This window comes from Bubalus bubalis, chromosome 1 (genome assembly GCF_019923935.1).
Source record: "Bubalus bubalis isolate 160015118507 breed Murrah chromosome 1, NDDB_SH_1, whole genome shotgun sequence".
In the NCBI taxonomy this organism is placed as follows: domain Eukaryota; kingdom Metazoa; phylum Chordata; class Mammalia; order Artiodactyla; family Bovidae; genus Bubalus; species Bubalus bubalis.
This window is the reverse complement of record NC_059157.1, coordinates 54,623,856-54,643,366: the sequence shown is the minus strand read 5'-3', so window position 1 is coordinate 54,643,366 and position 19,511 is coordinate 54,623,856. Positions and strand designations below refer to the sequence as shown.

General features: G+C 39.1%; 1 protein-coding gene across 1 annotated transcript in view; it reads right to left on the bottom strand.

The window, feature by feature from the left end:
* ADAMTS5 (ADAM metallopeptidase with thrombospondin type 1 motif 5) overlaps positions 1-19,511 on the bottom strand; it is a 57,973-nt gene that overhangs the window by 26,538 nt on the left and 11,924 nt on the right. Inside the window, exons 2-3 of the mRNA XM_025281930.3 lie at positions 16,679-16,811; positions 4,155-4,322 (exon numbers count right to left, since the gene is read on the bottom strand). Coding sequence (XP_025137715.2) covers positions 4,155-4,322; positions 16,679-16,811 — 301 coding nt within the window. The remainder of the gene's footprint in view (positions 1-4,154; positions 4,323-16,678; positions 16,812-19,511) is intronic.

Here is a 19,511-nt window from a genome sequence, read left to right as displayed (position 1 = left end):
TCTATACTTACAAAGGATTAAGAGAATGGCTTTTTAATGCCAGTTTTTCTCCAAAGTTGTGTGTTCAGTAAGTGGCTGCAAATTAGTTCTTTAAATATGAATTTGTCAAAGATGTCTCTAGCTTTTCCTTAGCAGCCTGTGTCTTGGGTGTGCTTGAGTTGTATCTGCTTTGGCAGTGGCCCTTTCTCATCACCTGGCACTGGGGACTCAGGGATCCAGAGGACACGGCTATTATTTTTGGCTTCAAGATTATTAAGCATTTGAGAAAAGGAAATTTAATAACTTGCTTTTGCTAAGCAATTTCTCTGCCAGTGCTTACCTTTATTTTTGAGGATCATACTCCTAAGCCAATTTGCCTAGAGCTAGGCTGTATAAACACTACAGAAAGTTACAAGTATCTTGGCCAGGCTGGGATTGTGGGTCTCCCATAAGACATGACTTTTTCCTTTCTGAATCACAAATTTGCAGGCCCAGTTATTTTAGAGTGTGCAAACTGAATTGTCAGTCATAACCTAATTGCTGTGCATTTCTTGTTGGAACTAAATCAGAAAGCACTCAATATTAATAAATTTAAATTTTGCAGTGGTAGAGTGCTACACATGTCTAGTTACTTATGGCTAATAATTTTAAAAACAAATGATACAAATTAAATTGTACTCTAAGAACTCATTTCTCTAGCATTGCTGGAGGTGGGAAGGAGACAGGTAAGCAATTATATAAATGGATTTTCTAGGTACTCTGCATGCGTGCGTGCTAAGTCGCTTAGTCGTGTCCAATTCTTTGTGACCCCATGGACTGTAGCCCACCAGCCTCCTCTGTCCGTGGGATTTTCCAGGCAAGAATACTGGAGTGGTTGCCATTTCCTCCTCCAGGGGATCTTCCCAACCTAGGAATTGAACCCGGGCCTCCTGCATTGCAGGCAGATTCTTAACTGACTGAGCTATGAGGGAAGCCCTAAATTGTTAGTGGCCTAGAAAATCAGAACAGAAAAACAGAACCATTTCATTCCTACTGCATGTGAACGAATGGGCTCTGCATGCAAGTAGTAGATGGAAAAGGAAGGTTTGATGATATGGTTTCATGACATCAGCTTAGTCTTCTAACAAAGATGTGTGTTTGTTTGCTTTTGTTTGTCTTTCCATTGCCTTGGGCTTTAATGGTGCCCTTGATTCTCTCCTAAGCTCTGAAGTTGAAATATCAGAACCGCCACCATCTCAAAATCCCGCTGACTAATTCCTATCACCACACTCTCAGTTGAATTGACCTAAGTCAGCTTTTGGTTGCACTCTAAAAGTTATTAAGGTATTTAAAGTGACGCTTAAATGACAGTGCTACATAGAGTATTGCAGCTTCGATTCTGTATCTGTTTTTCAATGAATGCTTCCCTGGTGGTTCAGCAGTAAAGAATCTGCATGTGACACAGGAGACTCAGGTTTGACCCCTGGATGGGGAAGATCCCCTGGAGAAGGGAATTGCTATCCGTTTCATTATTGTTGCTGGGATAATCCCATGGACAGAGGAACCTGGTGGGCTACAGTCCACGGGGTTGCAGAGTCGGACATGACTGGGCATGCATAGGTTTGAAATGAATATAATTGATCTTGCCACTGTGTCACAGCTATGGTGCCTTTCTTAGACCCTCATCATAAAATCAGTTTTCTTTTGGGGGCAGAGCGGGGTTGAAGGGTTAGCTAAAACACAAAACTGCTTACTCAACATTCAAAGGTGAGAGAGTCTAGGTTTTGATGAAACAAATGAATGAATGACTATATTATGAGAATTTCCTGTCCAACAAATATTGGTAATGAAATTTATTTATTTACTTAACATATAGATAGGAAAGTTAGATAAGATTTTCTCAGTGCAAATGAATGAGATCTATTTCTAGTAAAAGTACGGTTTGGTGGTTATCTACCAGGAGATCCTTTGGAGCAGATGCAGAAAGATGTATAAAATTTGTTGTAAAAATTTTAAAAATCTGAGTGTAGACTCTTTTAAATACAGAAATGAGATTTAGAAAGTGAAAACAATACTGGAAGCATCTTCACTGCATGGAAAGTAAAATCATGAATTCCACAAACATGAAATAAATGAATCATTCCAGAAATATGGCAATAAGGAACAAGATTTTGCACAGCATTGTAATTAGCTGACCTAATACTTATACAGGCAAAAAAAAAAAAATGTTGGTCCCATTTTAGCCATAAGTATTTGCTGCCTTAGCAACTAAATCTGTTCATTTAGTGATTCAAAGTTTAGCTCAACCTTTTGGAATGTGTAATGTGGGATGCTAAAATAAAATATTAATGTTATTCCATATTCACAAAAGCTGAAAAAACAAAACAAAACAGTAAAAGTAACACTAAGAGTGGAAACTAAGATTCCACCTAAGAAGAAATGTTATTAGATATGGACTTGATCAATGTAGGTAGGCAGATAATTAGGTAAACATTCATCTCAGGACTCTGCATTTACTCAGCATTTTAAACTGAGCTAACTAAACAGAAAATTACCACTTTATTATTAGTCTAGGATAAACCTAATACATCGATTCTTGAAATTGTTTCTAAATCTTTGAGATATTAGGCCATCTTTTCAACTAACAAAGAACATTTATTTTGTGTTAAGGGAGATTTTAAAGCAAGCTAGGTAGGTATTGTTTTCAGGAACAGGAAATTTAAATAGTCGAAAGTAGCTAAAACATTATCAATTCACTATTAACATAGCAAAAATGAGTTTGTGAACATTTTGGCTATAAGACAACAAAAGGCTATATAGTAGAATTTCCTTTTGTCTGAAAAGAACTGAATTTACTAATTGTCTTGTAATTATGTAGCCAAAGCTCAAGATGGCAAATTCACTAATAAATTACAAAAATATCAAGCTATAACTGCTGTGGAACTAGGGAAAAACAGTTACCCCAGATTCTCTTTATCCAGCTTTGAACCATATCCTGAGATAAATTTGTGAACAATTATCATGATCAAGAATTTCTGTCGCATTTACTTCAACCATCAGTTTTAGAAAGAAATAAATTTTAAGAGGAAAGAAAAAGGAATGGGAATGTGTCCATTCAGGTGGCACAGAGGGTAAAGAATCTGCCTGCAACTCAGGAGATGCAGGAGAGGTGGGTTCAGTCCCTGGGTTGTGAAGATCCCCTGGAGAAGGAAATAGCAACCTACTCCAATATTCTTGCCTGGAGAATCCCATGGACAGAGAACCCTGGTGGGTTATAATCCAAACGGTCACAAAAAAGTCCATAGTGTCTGAGAGTAGGAACGGACTGAAGTGACTGAGCATGCACACATGTAATGTAAGAAACTTGAACTCTGTGGTCTCTGAAAATCTCTTCCAAATTTATCTCATCTATTTGCCTGTGTTTCCAGTATTTTAAAGTAACAGGGATGCTAGGAAATTAGCAATAGCTTGTTTCAAAGATTACTTCAGGGTCAGAATTTATTATTTCTAAAAACTGTGACTTCCTTGGTATTTTGATATAATTTACAGCACTAATCCTAGATTTAATAGACCTTAATAAAGTATGCTGTGCTCTCGAACTCGATTTAGAGGATAAAGCCAAAGATTTTCTTTTGAAGTTCTTAAACTGTTTTCTCATGGTTCAGATTGATTTTCTATTTCTGTTTCTGCAGCTTTTACCCCACTTTCATGAAAACGGGCTGCCAGGGTGAAGCCAAGCCTTGTAGTGAATGTAGATCTATAGAGCTTCCTTTCTTGGTTTTATGCTGCCATAAAGAGAATCTGACAGAATTGTCACTTATATTCTAACCATATCTTTATAATAAGCGTGTAACAAATAATTCTGAGAGTCCTATTAATAACAGGGAAATGAGATATATGCCAACATTCTCACAGGAGGCTGGTGTGGTGAAAGAGGGAATAAAAGCCAGGCTTTCAGGGCACTAGCGAGGCCTTCTGTGTGGTCTCCCACACTGCTTCTCTTTGAACTTGGCAATTCAAAAGCAAAAAATACCATAGCTATAATGCCACCAAGGATGTTGGCATTCCATACCAGTAGACAGACCCCCTTGTTCCTTTTTCTGACACTGTCTCAGCAACCATTGTCTTAGAGGGCAAGGTGCATACCAGGAGGATACAATGAAGTGTTGTTTCTGAGCCTGTGGAACTGTACCTACCGTGGCCATCATCCAGAAATTCTGTGATGGTGGCTGAGGTGCATTTGGACCAGGGTTTGGATGCGTCAATGCTGGTTAGGATGGAAGACATTAAGCGCTTATCTTCCGTGGAGCCGAAATTTTCTTCACAGAACTTGGAATCGTCATGGGAGAGGCCAAGCAGATGTCCTGAAAGACAGGATAGATGAAGTGCAAATAATGAGCGATTTTTGCACATCTACTTTTCTGTGGCAATTAAACTAGCACTTGACTCTTCTCTTCCCAGTTGTACATGAGTTCATTTTAACTGCTTTTTCACACAGAGACTGGACTCCCCCTAGGGAAATTAAAGCTGGATGTCATCAGAGAGGTCACTTTTGGTGAACATTCTGGGGAAAACTGAAAAATTACACGAGACGAGATGTTCCCATAATCCATCTGGATCACACATGCTCAAGAATATGCAGAAACAGACCTTATTTAGAATCTAGAATTTGCAAGGCAACTGTGGGATTATGTCATAGTCCTCACAACATATTATTTTGAATGCTTGTTAATTTTCCATCTTCTGTGCTCAACTATAAGCCCCATGAGATCAGAGAGCATTCCCCACCCCCCGACTCCCCACCAGCCACTGCAGGAAAATCTATATTTAACTCTATGTTCTGCAAGTTACAAACACTTAATACATGGTATTTGAAGGTCAGGGACTTCCATTTTATTGGCCACATAAATAGGTAGCCATATAAGAGATGACTAGAAGAGAAAAGAAAGAAGTGAACTTAGCAACTTCCTGGTTTCATGCAAATGTTAGCTTGCTTCACTCTTTCATTTCTTTCAGTTATTCAGTGAGTTGTGAATGTTCACTAGTTCCGCAAGTAAATGGTATATATTGAGGATATACCCATTTGCATTTAAGAAATACCTAAAGCACCAATATGACTCTCACCAAGTGTTAGCCGTTGGAGAGAAAACAAATACTAAGAAGGGAAGTGATTGTCCAAAACCACTCAGGTGGTGTTTGTGCTTAAGTCTACCAAACATACTCTCTGTGACCCCACACTGGTGCTCCCGTTCTACTGTGCTAGGTATTATTCTAGAGTACATAAGCCCATTTTTACAATCTGATTAAAATTTTTTTATTACATAGGATTAATTTTTCACATAGTCTAAAGGTATAATACATTCTACAATACATTTAAAATACTGTTTTTTGTGTGTTTTTTTTTTAGTTTTTAGTTTTTTAATTGGGGGAAAATTGCTTTACAATGATCTGTCGGTTTCCGCCATACAGCAATGTGAATCAGCTATAAGTACACATATATCCACTCCCTCTTGAGCCTCCCTCCCACCCTCCTATCTCACTCCTCTAGGTCATCACAGAGCACCAGCCTGAGCTCCCTGTAGTTATACAACAACTTCCCACTAGCTATCTAGTTTACACATGGTGGTGCATGTACTTCAGTGGTAAAATTCAGATTGGAGAAATTCTAAACAGTAAACAAGACATCCTAGTAGTGTAGTGTTTTTTGCAAAGCTTTTAAAACCCTACACAAACCACCAAAAAAAAAAAAAAAAGAAAAGAAAAAAAGTGGAAAATACCATAGAAAAGCGATTACTGCATTCTCTTTGGGTTCCTGAATACCAAAGGCAGGAACTTTGACCATTCTGCCAAGAAAAAGTCCAGTGTGCAGCAGTAAAACCCAACAGAGATGAAATTTTTCACGCCAAATTCCAACTACTTGGGGCCAACTTGTTAAATCACTAACACCTCATAACAAAATTGTCCACTGAGCAGCTGGTTGCTGTTGTGGTTGAAATTAAGTGGCCAGGGCTCAGTGACCTTCTAAGCTTCGCATTTTGATGCTATTTATACAGTTATTTACTTCAATAGCATTTACTCAGCTAGTCAGTTCTCTGTGGGAAACCCTCTTACCACCACTCACGTTCTATTTGGTCAGCAGCATAAACTCACAGTGTAGTTCATAAAATACCTTCCAAATAATATGCAAAAGAAGATTGGCAGGAGCTCGTCCAAGTTTTGGGTGGTATGTCGAGTTTCACCGCACCCACAGAAAAATAGTACCTTTCATTCACATCCTATTCAAAACTGCTAAAAGTTACTTAGTACATCAAATACTTGTTAAGAATGTAGAAAGTTTATCAGTGAACACTGTGGGATTAGTGTGGAGGTTTCACACTTGAGTTTTTCCCCCCCGGCATAGTAGAGAAAGTGGCCCAAAGGAACCTCTGTATTATGAATCTAGGTTTTATACTTCAAAAAATGTGATTTTTGCACTCTATTTCCTAAGACATTTATATTTATTTAATGGAGAAATGGTGGCTTAGACAGTAAAGAATTTACCTGCAGTGCAGGAGACCCGGATTGGATCCCTGGGTTGGGAGGATCCCCTGGAGAAGGGAATGGCTACCCACTCCTGTATTTTTGCCTGGAAGTTCCATGAGCAGATGAGCCTGGTGGGCTCCAGTCCATTAGGTCACAAAGAGTCAGACACGACTAAGTGACTAGCACTTTCAATAGAATAATAGTCTTTTCCTCCCAATGTATCTAGATAAAAGCATTCATATGCATGTGTATTATTGCCTCAAGAGATACTCACTTCATCTGGATGCTAAATTTTAGATATTTCATTTAAATACAAGCCACATGGTAAACACCACATTCACTTTGAGGGGTCAAGAAAACTACTTCTATTTTTTTCTTTTATACATAATGGTGATGCCTATGTGCTAAATATCAATTATGAAAGCAAAGCAATTTATTTTAAGATGCTCTGGTCTTTTTAAATGAATCTTTTGGCAGACTCTTTGGCCTCTGAATTGCTAATTTATCCATGTGATAACTTGTTGCTGAAGATACAGGTATATGATTATTAGAAAAGACAGCCACTCTGGGCATGAATAAATTGGAGGTCCACTTTGGCAAGAGCTGAAAAGAGAAATGAATTTTATAAGAGCTCCCAGAGTCAGTCAGAAAGGGACTGCTTGCGGGTCAACTGAGAGAGACAGACTCCTTGGAGTGAGGATGAATGCTCTGTCCTCCATGAAGAAAGCCTGTCAGCTGGCTGGGAGAGGAATGCTCTCCCCAGGACAAGGAGAATCACGGGCAATGTGAAGACCGTTTCGGCACCAGAGAAACAGGCAGCCAGTGCCACAGGAGCTGGATCCAGGGCACAGTGAGAGAGACCCATGTGACTTCCCTTCAGAAGCTGGAGAGGGATTGAAATGGAAGAACAATGCGCGGGATGTCTGGATACTCTTCAGGAGAGACGTGACAGGCATACTAAAGGCTGCGGACAGCCAAAGAAACGGCATTCTCAAATGTGATTCCCCTCATCATTAAGCTAGGACACCTTACATCAGCCTGAAATCATCCTGTATCTTTGAGCCCTAGAATGGCAAGATATAGATAAAAGCATAAGTTTTTTTCAAGGGACACTCACATTAGAGACCACATGCTTATTAACAGAGAAAAGCCTGGAACCTAGGAAATTTCGAATGTTCTGTAGCAACTGACAACAACACATTTTAAGTGGATGTTGTGAAGGGCTTGACCAGAATTTATCATGATGTCACTGATGGCCTTTTCCAGTGAGAATCTGTCCCTAAATCATCCAGTGAGATGTGCAAAATGACAGGCATGGATTAGAGATTAATCACTTCTCCCACAAGCAGCCTTGAACAGTATTAGTGAAGCTGAGATTTAAACACATGTGCTCCAGAGGATAAAACAGTGTCAGAGAAAATGTTGACATCTCCTAAAATAATGTACTGTTTTCATCAAAAGGCTTTTTTATGATGAGTTTTTTGAGCAATGCAAACCAGAGTTAGTTGAAGGGTGGGCTTCTCAGGTGGTGCTGGTGGTAAAGAACCTGCCTGCCAATGCAGGAGATGGAAGAGACACACGTTCAATGCCTGCATCAGGAAGATCCCCTGGAATAGGAAATGGCAACCCACTCCAGTAATCTGGCTTGGGAAAATCCATGGATGGAGGAGCCTGGCAGGCTACAGTCCATAGAGTCTCACAGAGTTGGCCCGACTGAAGTGACTTAGCGCAAGATGGAGGAAGAGTCAGGGAGATAAGATCCAGAAAGTCATAGAGAAAGGCAATTCTTTCCCTTGGAAAGACAGAGACATTTCTTTCTCTAGGCCAAGTATGGGAAAAAAGTGAATTTAAGATTCAAGGCAGTTTTGAAAGGTAAGGGAAGAAATTTGAGGAAGTTCTACCAAGCTCCCTTACTAAAACAGGATGTGAAAAATCCTAGTGAGGGGGCAAGGCTGATATGGATTAAGGACCACAATTCAAGATCTGGGTTTAAAGGAGAGGTTCCAAAGTCTTGCTTCAAGGAAGCATTAGCAGTTGTATATGGAACCATTTGTAATCAGTAGACGTGCAAAAGATTGAAGAGCGGTTTGTTTGCCTTAACTAAGTTAGGTAACCTTATTTACAATGCTGTCTTTCTTGGTGAACCTTTAATTCTTGAGTGATGTAATTGGGAGCCACTTCTCATGTAAAATCCCAACACAGTTACAGACCAAACACTGTTAGGCAGTGGGTGAGTTTGTTAACAGCATTCATACACTAAATTTCTTAAAAAAGTATTACAGAAGTCAGAGTGAAATTTACAGTGATGTGGGGGTCCAATTCATTATTTCCCAAGTGATGCAGCCCTTACAACTGTATCTTGATGTTTGAAATCATTAGTAAAAATCCAGGTGTAGATTATAAGGGCTTCTGTAGAAAATACCCATCTATTCTTAATAGATATTAAACCATGTCATAAACATGACAGTCCTGCTAATGAGTGCCCATCATACAAAGTAACCTCAGGAAAGAGTTTATTTGAATTATGTGGAGGAAATAAGTTTCGGGTAAATTATGTCAAAGCAAAGTCTGTAGGGTAAGAGTCTAAGTGTTAGTTCAGAAACAGCAAACTATTAGTCATCTGGTAATTTTTTTTGGACAAGAATCATTTTTTAAAACTGGTAAATAGGCAGAATTTCATTAAATCAATTTCATCTTGGATATTCACAATGTAGATTTTAAAAAGCATCTTGCCTCCTTAAATTCACACATGAATTTGGTGTCAGAAAATCTGAACTAATGGACACCCTGGTGAAGACACATTACAGGAAAATGTTGGTTTAGCTTCTTATTCAACTCAGGTATTACTGTACAACTAGGGCTGACTTATAATATTAACCTCAGGAAGGAAATTGGGTTGTTTTTCTAAACTTTGGTCTGTAAATTAAACAGAACTTCAAGCTCTTGTGTCCTGACCCCAAACTGGCCACTAGGCAAGGGGCCACAGCATCACATCCTAAAAAAATGTCACAAAAAGCTCTGTCATGTGTTTACTTAAGAAAGCCCTGCTCATGAAGCATCTGTTTCTTAATGAGGTCATGTTTTTATTTTTACCTAATTTTCCAGCTGGGATTATTAAGGTTCAGGAAGGTCTTGCCAGGGGTTGAAAAGGGAGTCAAAAACGCACAGGGGATCAGGACTAGAATCCTTGGTGAAGGAAACCAGGATCCCCAATAATTGGATCCTACATATCTATTCAAATGCAAATCCTTAAGCGAAGTGATACAACTCTTAAACTTCCATTTACAAACATTTGTGTTAGTTACCCAGTCCTGTCTGACTCTTTGTGACCCCATGGATTGTAGCCTGCCAAGGTCCTCTGTCCATGGAATTCTCCAGGCAAGAATACTGGAGTGGATACCCATTCCCTTCTCCAGGGGGTCTTCCTGACCCAGGGATTGAACCTGGGTCTCCTGCATTGGCAGGCAGATTCTTTACCATCTAAGCCACTAGGGGAGCCCTAAACACAAATGCTAAATGTTATATCAGTGATGTAATTTAGAAGGAAGAAAATACATTTTTTTCACCTTATAAATAGCTGTGTCAATATCCTTTTGATTCAAATTCAAGACTATCTTTCAAAAGGGACCCTAACAAGCCATTCTAGCATAGTGTCCAAATTTTGGGCTCTGGAGCCAGATAAATTGGATTTAACTTTTCCCCAAGCAATATACCTAGTTGTTGACCTTAGATCAGTTTAGAGACTTCTGTGTGTGTCAGCATCCTCCTTTCTTGGGTGACTCATTAATAGTACTCACTTCATGGGATTTGGTGAGGCTTAAAGGATATAAAAGTTGCAAAGTGCTTGGAAAATGTGCCTGAGAAATATAAAGGCCTGGTGATTGTTACTGAACTTTATTGTTCTCACTGATATCGTGGGTTTGTTAAAATTTTAATTTACGAGTAGTTTAATTTTACATAGTTTTTGATAAATTCCAATTACCAGATGCTAGATTACTAGTGTCTGATTAGTAGACACTTGATTACTAGTGTCTGATAATCAGACACTCAATTTGGGAGACAAGGGGAAATTTTCTAATCCTAAGAAGGAAAAAAAATTACATGTTGTGTGTGATATATTTATTTTCTGTCACCTTCAACTTGTTGGCTTTCCATACCCATGGCAGACAACCCATAGGCTTTCCCTAGAGAAATACGAATTGGGATTTGATTTAAAAACAAACCAACTGATACTAAAACTACATCTTTCAATGCTGCCTCTGGACACGGAGCAAAGACCTATTCCCACCTTTCATCTGGGGGCCAAGAAAGACACTGTATGGCACTGCTCCAAACCGGACAGAAAAAAAAAAAGCTCAGTTCATGTTGATTAAAGCTATGGGTTTTGAGGGTAAATACCAAATTTAATCCTGGCTTCCTTTCACCTCACATCTCACAGCCAGTCCTGACATCTGATTCTGTGTACTTGGCTTTGGTCTATGGTGTTTCCAGGGCCTCTGCAGCCTTTCAAAACATGGCCTCGTTTAATCTAATCGATGGCGAGGGCAGAGTCCCACGCAGATCAGCAGAACCAGAGCACTCCCTCCAACCGCAGCAAAACACAGGCAGCCATACTGTTGTGTCTCCACCACTTCCTAAGTTTCCAGCTGACTATCTGGCCCTGACTCTTTGAGCGGCCTGATTTTAGCTTAGGAAGCATTTTTGGAGTCTTTCATGATGGAGAGATTCACTTAGCACATTTTATAATTAACCACTCTAAGGCAGAGCTTCAGCCTGTTTGCAAACTATGGATATCATGAGTCTAAATAAAATTAGATGGCTCCCCTAGCACATTAGAGGCTGGCCCAACATCAATAAAATTATTATGTTGGAGAACCATGTGTGCAGCAGGTGAAATCATTATTACAAGCCCATAATAAAAGTTTGACAAGTTAAAAACATAAACTCTAAATGTAAACTTACATTCACTTGAAACTTGCTACAGCTCACATTTGGATTGTAAAACAGCTATAGTCACATTCTTACCTCCACCCATAGTCCAGGGATAGGAACCACGCTCTTGATAGTTTAAAAAACTTTCTCAAAGATCCTAACACTTTACCCGATGTTGGCCTGTCCATAAGATAGCAAGAAGGCAGGCGGTAAGGCAATTCTTTACTGCCTAGGCAGTGTCTAGACGCATCAAAATCTATTTTCCAGAAAGCTGTATTGACACCAGTGGACTGCGTCTCCAAAATCTAGCTTTCTGTTAAGAAGGAACAGGAAAGCAGGAAAAGAGAAGTATTCCCATTCACATGTGGCACATGAAGCAAAGGTACAAGATAAAGACTTAAGGCTTGCCTCTGTCTTACATGATAATTCTTAATGTAGGGATGTTTCAATGGATTGAGTGAAAGAGCAAGTAAAAGTGAGTAAAAGAACAAAAAAAAACTTTGGGGGACTTTCCTGATGACCCAGTGGTTAAAGAATCCACCTTACAATGCAAGGGATGCAGGTTGGATTCCTGGTCTGGGAACTATGATCCCACATGTCTGTAGAGCTACTGAGCCTGCACACTTCACAGCCTGTGGACCCCGATGAAAGATCCTGCACAAATAAACCCAGACCCAAGTAAATAAATTATTAAAAAAGAACAAAAGATTTTATATTCAACTCTCAAGACTGTGTGTTTTAAATGCTTATTGTATAGAAAGAGGAAGTAGTGACTAGAACATGCCATGAGAAGCTAAACCAGTTAATAAAAGTGAACCTATATACAGAGTACATCATGCGAAATGCCAGGCTGGATGAAGCACAAGCTGGAATCCAGATTGCTGGGAGAAACATCAATAACCTCAGATATGCAGATGACACCACCCTTATGGCAGAAAGTAAAGAGCAACTAAAAAACCTCTTGATGAAAGTGAAAGAGGAGAGTGAAAAAGCTGGCTTAAAACTCAACATTCAGAAAACGAAGATAGTGGCATCCGGTCCCATCACTTCATGGCAAACAGATGGGCAAACAGTGGAAACTGTGTCAGACTTTATTTTCTTGGGCTCCAAAATCACTGAAGATGATGACTGAAGTCATGAAATTAAATGACACTTGCTCCTTGGAAGAAAAACTATGACCAACCTAGAGAGCATATTAAAAAGCAGAGACATTACTTTGCCAACAAAGGTCCGTCTAGTCAAAGCTATGGTTTTTCCAGTGGTCATGTATGGATGTAAGAGTTGGACCATAAAGAAAGCTGAGTGCCGATGAATTTATGCTTTTAAACTTTGGTGCTGGAGAAGATTCTTGAGAGTCCCTTGGACTGCAAGGAGATCAAGCCAGTCAATTCTAAAGGAAATCGGTCCTGATTATTCACTGGAAGGACTGATTCTGAGGCTAAAGCTGCAATACTTTGGCCACCTGATGTGAAGAACTAACTGATTCATTGGAAGAGACCCTGATGCTGGGCAAGATTGAAAGCAGGAGGAGAAGGGGATGACAGAAGATGAGATGGTTGGATGGCATCACCGACTTGATGGACATTCATTTGAGCAAGCTCCGGGAGTTGATGATGGACAGGGAGGCCTGGCGTGCTGCAGTCTATGGGGTCACAAAGAGTTGGACACAACTGAGCAACTGAACTGAACTGAGCGACTGAACTGAACAGATTCTTAATTATACCTTTCATTGCTGATAGATGAAATAAAGTAGAAAAATCATGGGAACATCCTGGAAATTTTCTCCACATCTTATGTTTTGAGCACAGAAACATATTTACCATACACATGAAGCAAATTGCTCATTTTGGAATAGACTCAAGTGAATTCAAAACACTCTGGCAAAACTGAGGTTTCACAGCAGCACTTTATCACCATATAACCTGTCACCATATCACCATATAGCCTGGATATAACTTCCAGATCTGGAAAGTTGTAAATGTCTAATAAAAAGGGAGGAAATTACATAGAAGAACAGAGTAGAATTAGAATCCAGAGCATAATAAACTCAGGCTGATGGCTACAAGCAACAATCTAAAAATAAAGGGCTGGAAACAGAACAGGGAACTCCATGACCCAAGAGCACACTGGCTGCAGAGGCAAAGCTCTGTAATCATATACAGATGATTAGGAAATATTTTGTAAGGTTATCTTTGCTACAATTTTTAAGGCTCATACTTTATAACACGTGTTTGCAATATTTAGGTGAAAAGTGAAATTAAAGAATAATAAAGCAATTAGAAAACAAAATGAATGAAAGCCAGATTCCTTTATGAAAGGGAAATTAAACCCATATTCCCCTATCCCCAGAACTTACATTTCTCAGATTAGGCCATAGGTGACACATAAAGAGAAATGAAATAGGCACTGTTTTATTGGAGAACAAATTACACAGAATTCTAAAGTACATAGAAATGATCCAATCAAGAAATTAAAAGGAACATGGAGTGTAGTCAGACAGCAAAGATTTAGGTTTGATTTTTCTGCAGAGAAACCCACATTTCTCCCACATTATTCTCTTGTAGAACCATGTCTACTTAAGAAAAGAAAACTTCTCATTGTACATAAATAGTTTTAATAAAACACCTGTTCTCATTAGCATCTGGCTTCCTACCTCTCTGCTGTATCTGCCTGTGTAATCCCTTGTAATTCCCTAGGAATTCAGGAGGGCTGAGAAAAGTGGTGCTAGAAGGTTCTTCATTCCAATTCAGTTGCTTTGAGGGTCCATGAAACCTCAAAGAAGCTGCATTTCCTGCCACTGTGGTTCCCTAACAAAGAAACCTCCCAGATGCTGTCAGTGTGTGAAAATAGATAACTAGTTGGACCACAAAGAAGGCTGAGCGCCAAAGAATTGATGCTTTCGAACTGTGGTGTTGGAGAAGACTCTTGAGAGGCCCTAGGACAGCAAGGAGATCTAACCAATCTGAAAGGAAATCTACCCTGAATATTCATTGGAAGGACTGATGCTGAAGCTCCAATACTTGGCCACCTGATGCAAAGAGCTGACTCACTGGAAAAGATCCCGATGCTGGGAAAGATTGAAGGCAAGAGGAGAAGGGGGCGACAGAGGATGAGATGGCTGGATGGCAACACTGACTCAATGGCCATGAGTTTGTGCAAACTCTGGGAGATACTGAAGGACAGGGAAGCCTGGCGTGCTGCAGTTCATGGGGTCCAAAGAGTTGGACACAACTTAGCAACTGAACAACAACAAGAGGATTGAAGGAAGAAAGCCCGTCCTTCATGGAATCTGAACTCTCTTTTTTAGAAGGTCAATTTTAGGGCTCATGAGCTTATGGTGGTTGATTCCACAATTCCACTTTGTTGCTTATCCTTCATCATTCCTTAACCAGCCTCTGCCTACCAGGGCTTAGAACTTTCCTTATGGAACTTCTCCCATTCTGAATAATGGTGATTAAATACTGGTGTACTTTGAAAATCATCTCTGGGTAGTTACAATGCCTTTGAGTATTTGAATTTATTCTTCTTAGCTTTGCTGAAAAATCAGAATATTGCCTTGCGTGGCTCTTGTGTTTCTCCCACTTACTCACTTGTGCACATATAGATATATGTAACTAATATTGATGAAAGACCAGTGCTAGGCTGTATTTTTATTAATCAGTTTAATAGGCAAGAGTAAGAGATAGGTGAAGGCATAATCCCAGCCCTGAAGTTCAAATGGCAGCTGTGTTTTAAAAATATTTGCAGCCATATGAGGTCTTCTAGTACAGTCACCAGAGGGCCGTCTCATTCATTATTGGTTTACCTTCTAGGGAAAAAACGGGGACTCGTCTGAATCTCTTGCCTGAGATAAAACAGAGAACATGGAGATGGAGCTGGGAGTCCATCTCGAAGCTAAAGAGGCTCAATTAACAAAGTGTTAAATTGGATTGTGATCAGTGGTGCTCTTGGACAGTTATTTACATTAAGATGCTATGTTTGTGCCTTTTTTTTTTTTTTTTTTTTTGCTTAGGTGGTAAGAAGAGTGTCAGTTAAGAAAATTAAGATCATGATTAATACATATTAATTGGAATTTAACTACTGATTTCTATTTTACTGTTCTAATATACAGACTTATGCAATTGCACTTTTGATGTGAAGTTAAGTCCCCAAAGAAAATATAGCGGCCAAAAATCAACACATTGTGAAATGTTCTTTGCCTACTAATGTGGAAGAAAAGTTTTAATTTCTATTTTAAAATTACTGTGTTAGCTTAAGAAAACTATATCTGTTTAATAAAATACAGCAAAAGGCGCAATAATTTGCACCATACTTTGCCCCCAAAAAGATAATGCTAAAAGGTGATACATTTAATAAGTAAATTAATTAGTTAATTAAAAAGCAAAACAGAAGTGATATGAATATAAATAACAGCTGGTATCTATAATTTACCCAACTTGGCCCCTGAAATAATTCAATGAAGTAGGCGCTATTATTTCTATATTTCAGATATGAAAACTGAAGCTCAGAGAGTTTAAATCATCAGACCAACCGGACACAAGCAGAAAGTACTCTAGCAAGAACTGAGTCCAGATGTACCTAATTCTAAAACCTAATCCTACATAGTAAATTAACTTCTCATATGTCTAGTAGCCTCGGTCACTGATTACAAAACACATATTCCTAATTGCTGGGATATTTGTCATATTTAGTCTAAAATTTCCAGTTTCAGGGTTGAAATGAGTTTCTTAATGTCACCAGGTAAGGAACACTTTACAATCAACCCTGGTGACAGATTTTGTTTCATTTGCTTCGCTTCTTAAAAACAAGACTGGAATGGTGACCTTAAGCTATTGATTACCTTTGCCAGGAGTCGATGTATCACTGACAGTGGAATAAAACCTGATGAATTTCTGTGTAAATTGATTTGCCCTGGATGAGTCCACAGAGTGATTTCTAAGACAAACATCTCTGCATTCCATTGTCAACTGTGACAGATTTTATCTCATCAGGTCCTGGGTGGACACTTGACAAGACAGTGGCAGTAGAAACTTTCTCTGAAACTTTTAAATGGTACCAACAGAAAGGAAGTCTCTACCACGTGTGCCTAACTTTGGTTTCCATCCCTCTTAGGAGTTAACCCTAAAAGTGCAAATATAAACAAATATAATCCCCAAGGGTTATCTGAACCAGGAGAAATCTGGAATTAATTGACAAGTATGCCGGTTCCTGTTGCAGCTGTTACAAGTGTTTGATTTGGCCAGGAAAGAGAAAAGACACGGCATACCAATTTCGTGAGCCACGGTGAAGGCTGCATGGAGGCCATCGTCTTCTATCACCGCACAGCTGCGCTCAGGAGAGCATATGGTCCCAACGTCTGCCATTCCCAGGGTGTCGCAGGAATGATGCCCACATAAATCCTGCCCAGGAGAAAGAAAGAAATCATTAGAGTCAATTTACATCCAGAAGGAGCCACCTTGTAGAACCACTTGCTCACTCCAAATGTCAACACTGGGATTTGTTTATGGTATCACCTGCTCAGCTCTGGAAATGGTCCAAAGACAGACTAACGGCATTATCTCTGCTGAGCTTCTCCGGGCCCCAGAGGCACAGAAGGATGATGGGACTCAATTACATTTTAAAAGATGTCCAGGATTGTGGCTTGTCCCGTACAAAAGTAGCCACAGTCTTAACAAAGCTGTATCATGTAAATGTAGGCACATATCTCATTTTCACATAGGGTCATGCTTAAGAAAGTCTTAATATTCTGACCTAAATTCATGTTAAATGTATCAGAAGTCAAATGTAATTTGTTTTCCATCACAGGGGCAAAACTGCAATTCTGCTACCTATTTATGGCAGAATATATAAACTTTTCAGTCATTTGGATAGGAAACTAAGTTTTAATGTATGAGGGTAATTCCTCAAAAGATCATCTCAATTTCCAAATCCAGTGGTAATTTCATAGATTGTTTCTTCAGAAATGTATACAATCTTTCCCATAGTGTTTAATGTAGTGTTTCTCAATTTGGTCAATCCTCAGAAAATATAGGTAACATATTGTGGGTGCTCAGTCACTCAGTCATGCCTGACTCTTTGTGGCCCCATGGACTGTAGCTCACCAGGCTCCTCTGCCCATGGAATTTTCCAGACAAGACACTGGAGTGGGTTACCATTTCCTCCTCCAGGGGATCTTCCTAACCCAGGAAATGAACCCAAGTCTTTTGAGTCTCCTGAATTGGCAGGCAGAATTTTACCACTAGTGCCACCTGGGAAGCCCCTGTAATATACTGTATTTATATAAATGAGTGTATGCATTTGTCTGGTGAGAAGAGAACACGATCACACCTCACTAATGGTTGTGAAAGTGGCTCAGTCATGTCTGACTCCATGCGACCCCATGAACTGTCTCCAGGTAGAATACTGGAGTGGGTAGCCCTTCCCTTCTCCACAGGGTCTTTCCAACCCAGGTCTCCCACGTTGCAGGATTCTTTACCAGCTGAGCCAAAAGGGAAGCTTGTTACTCATGGTTGAGATGATCAAATTAGATGAAAGAGACATCAACAAGACAATTTTAAATTATGAAGCATAAAGAGAAAATAGAAGCCAAAATTTATGATATAGATTTGTAACGATAAACTTTCCACTAAATGTTATTTGAATATTAATGCACATTAGCTTTTCTTGTATTTGACTCCTGTTTTCAATGAAAATGAATTGAGAGTGTGTATATTTCTATCAAAGAAACTGTAAGTGAATAACAGCAGAAGAGTTTTATAAAATATTGATTACTATTAAAGATGACTGTTTACTAATTGAAATTGTTCTTTCTATTGCAGTTATTATCTTTGTGTCTCCAACTACCACAATGTCTGACTTTCAACAGAACTCAACAAACATTTGCTTAATTGAAGGTGAGTTCTCAGATGCAATGTAGACCTCACAGGCCTTTATTTTTTGTTCATTTATATTTTGATGACATAAGCTAATATTTTTATCCTACCAGGACGAAGAGAAAAGATGTTTATCTTATGTGGACTTTTGCCTTACTGAACATTGTCACACAGGTTTAATATGCTGTATGCTAACAAGACTGCAATAGACTCCAGGAAGCCAACACGAGATGTTACTGCTATATAACCAATGCTGCCTAGTCAATGTCTACATACTCTTCTAACCCTTCTCTATTTTGCTGCATGGAAGTCCAGCCAAGGTGAATAATATTTAAAAGATGTACACTACAATCTCCCTACTTTTTCAGATCCTTACTGTGTTCCATATGAGATCCCAGCTGTGATGAACGGTACTGTGGCCACCATGTCATTACAACTTCAGACAGTGGAAATCTCAGCCAAGTACCTTTGGTGAATCGAGTCACCAAACCAACAATAGCCTCCCAAAGTCTCCTGGGTATCCTCATATGCCATCCTGTGGGATGTCAAATTACTACTGTTGAGAACAAATTAGTAGTTTTTAAAATTGAAATTAGAACACACGTTTGCATAACAATCGGTCTTTGAGATAATTGTATAGTTGAATGCATGTTTTAATCCATTTTTTTCCTCCAGTCATTTTAGTAGCTTTAAGACCAAAGACCGGGGTCATGGTTTAAGTGAATTGCTGGACACTGTAGGTTATTTCTGCACATGCAAAATTTTTTTTTAAACCAGGATTTATGTTTACCTTCACAGTTTGGGGTTATTATCTTCAAATGACAAAATCTAAGAAATGTTTCCCCTTCTTACGCTTTACTTCATTAATAAGCTTGGATGAAGAGTCACAGCTAATGGAAATGACCTCTTGTTCTACACAGAGTTTAATGTGGATTCTTCATCTATCTCTGTTTACTGATAATCAATTGCTCATTAGAGCCCATCAACTCTCCTTGTCATCCTTGAATTGCAGTAAATGCATTTGGCCCTTTGCCATGGAAATTTGTACATGTGACAAAATTATGAACAAAAGCAGTTTTTTTTTTTAAATCACATTGATTAAACCCCTTGACTGCATAGCCACAGTCTTTATTTCTGTAACTGTAATTATGTGAACTGGCAACCTTTCCATTTTACTTATGCAGTTTCAAATCATGGCAGCCCAGTAATGGTGTCTTCCTCAAGACT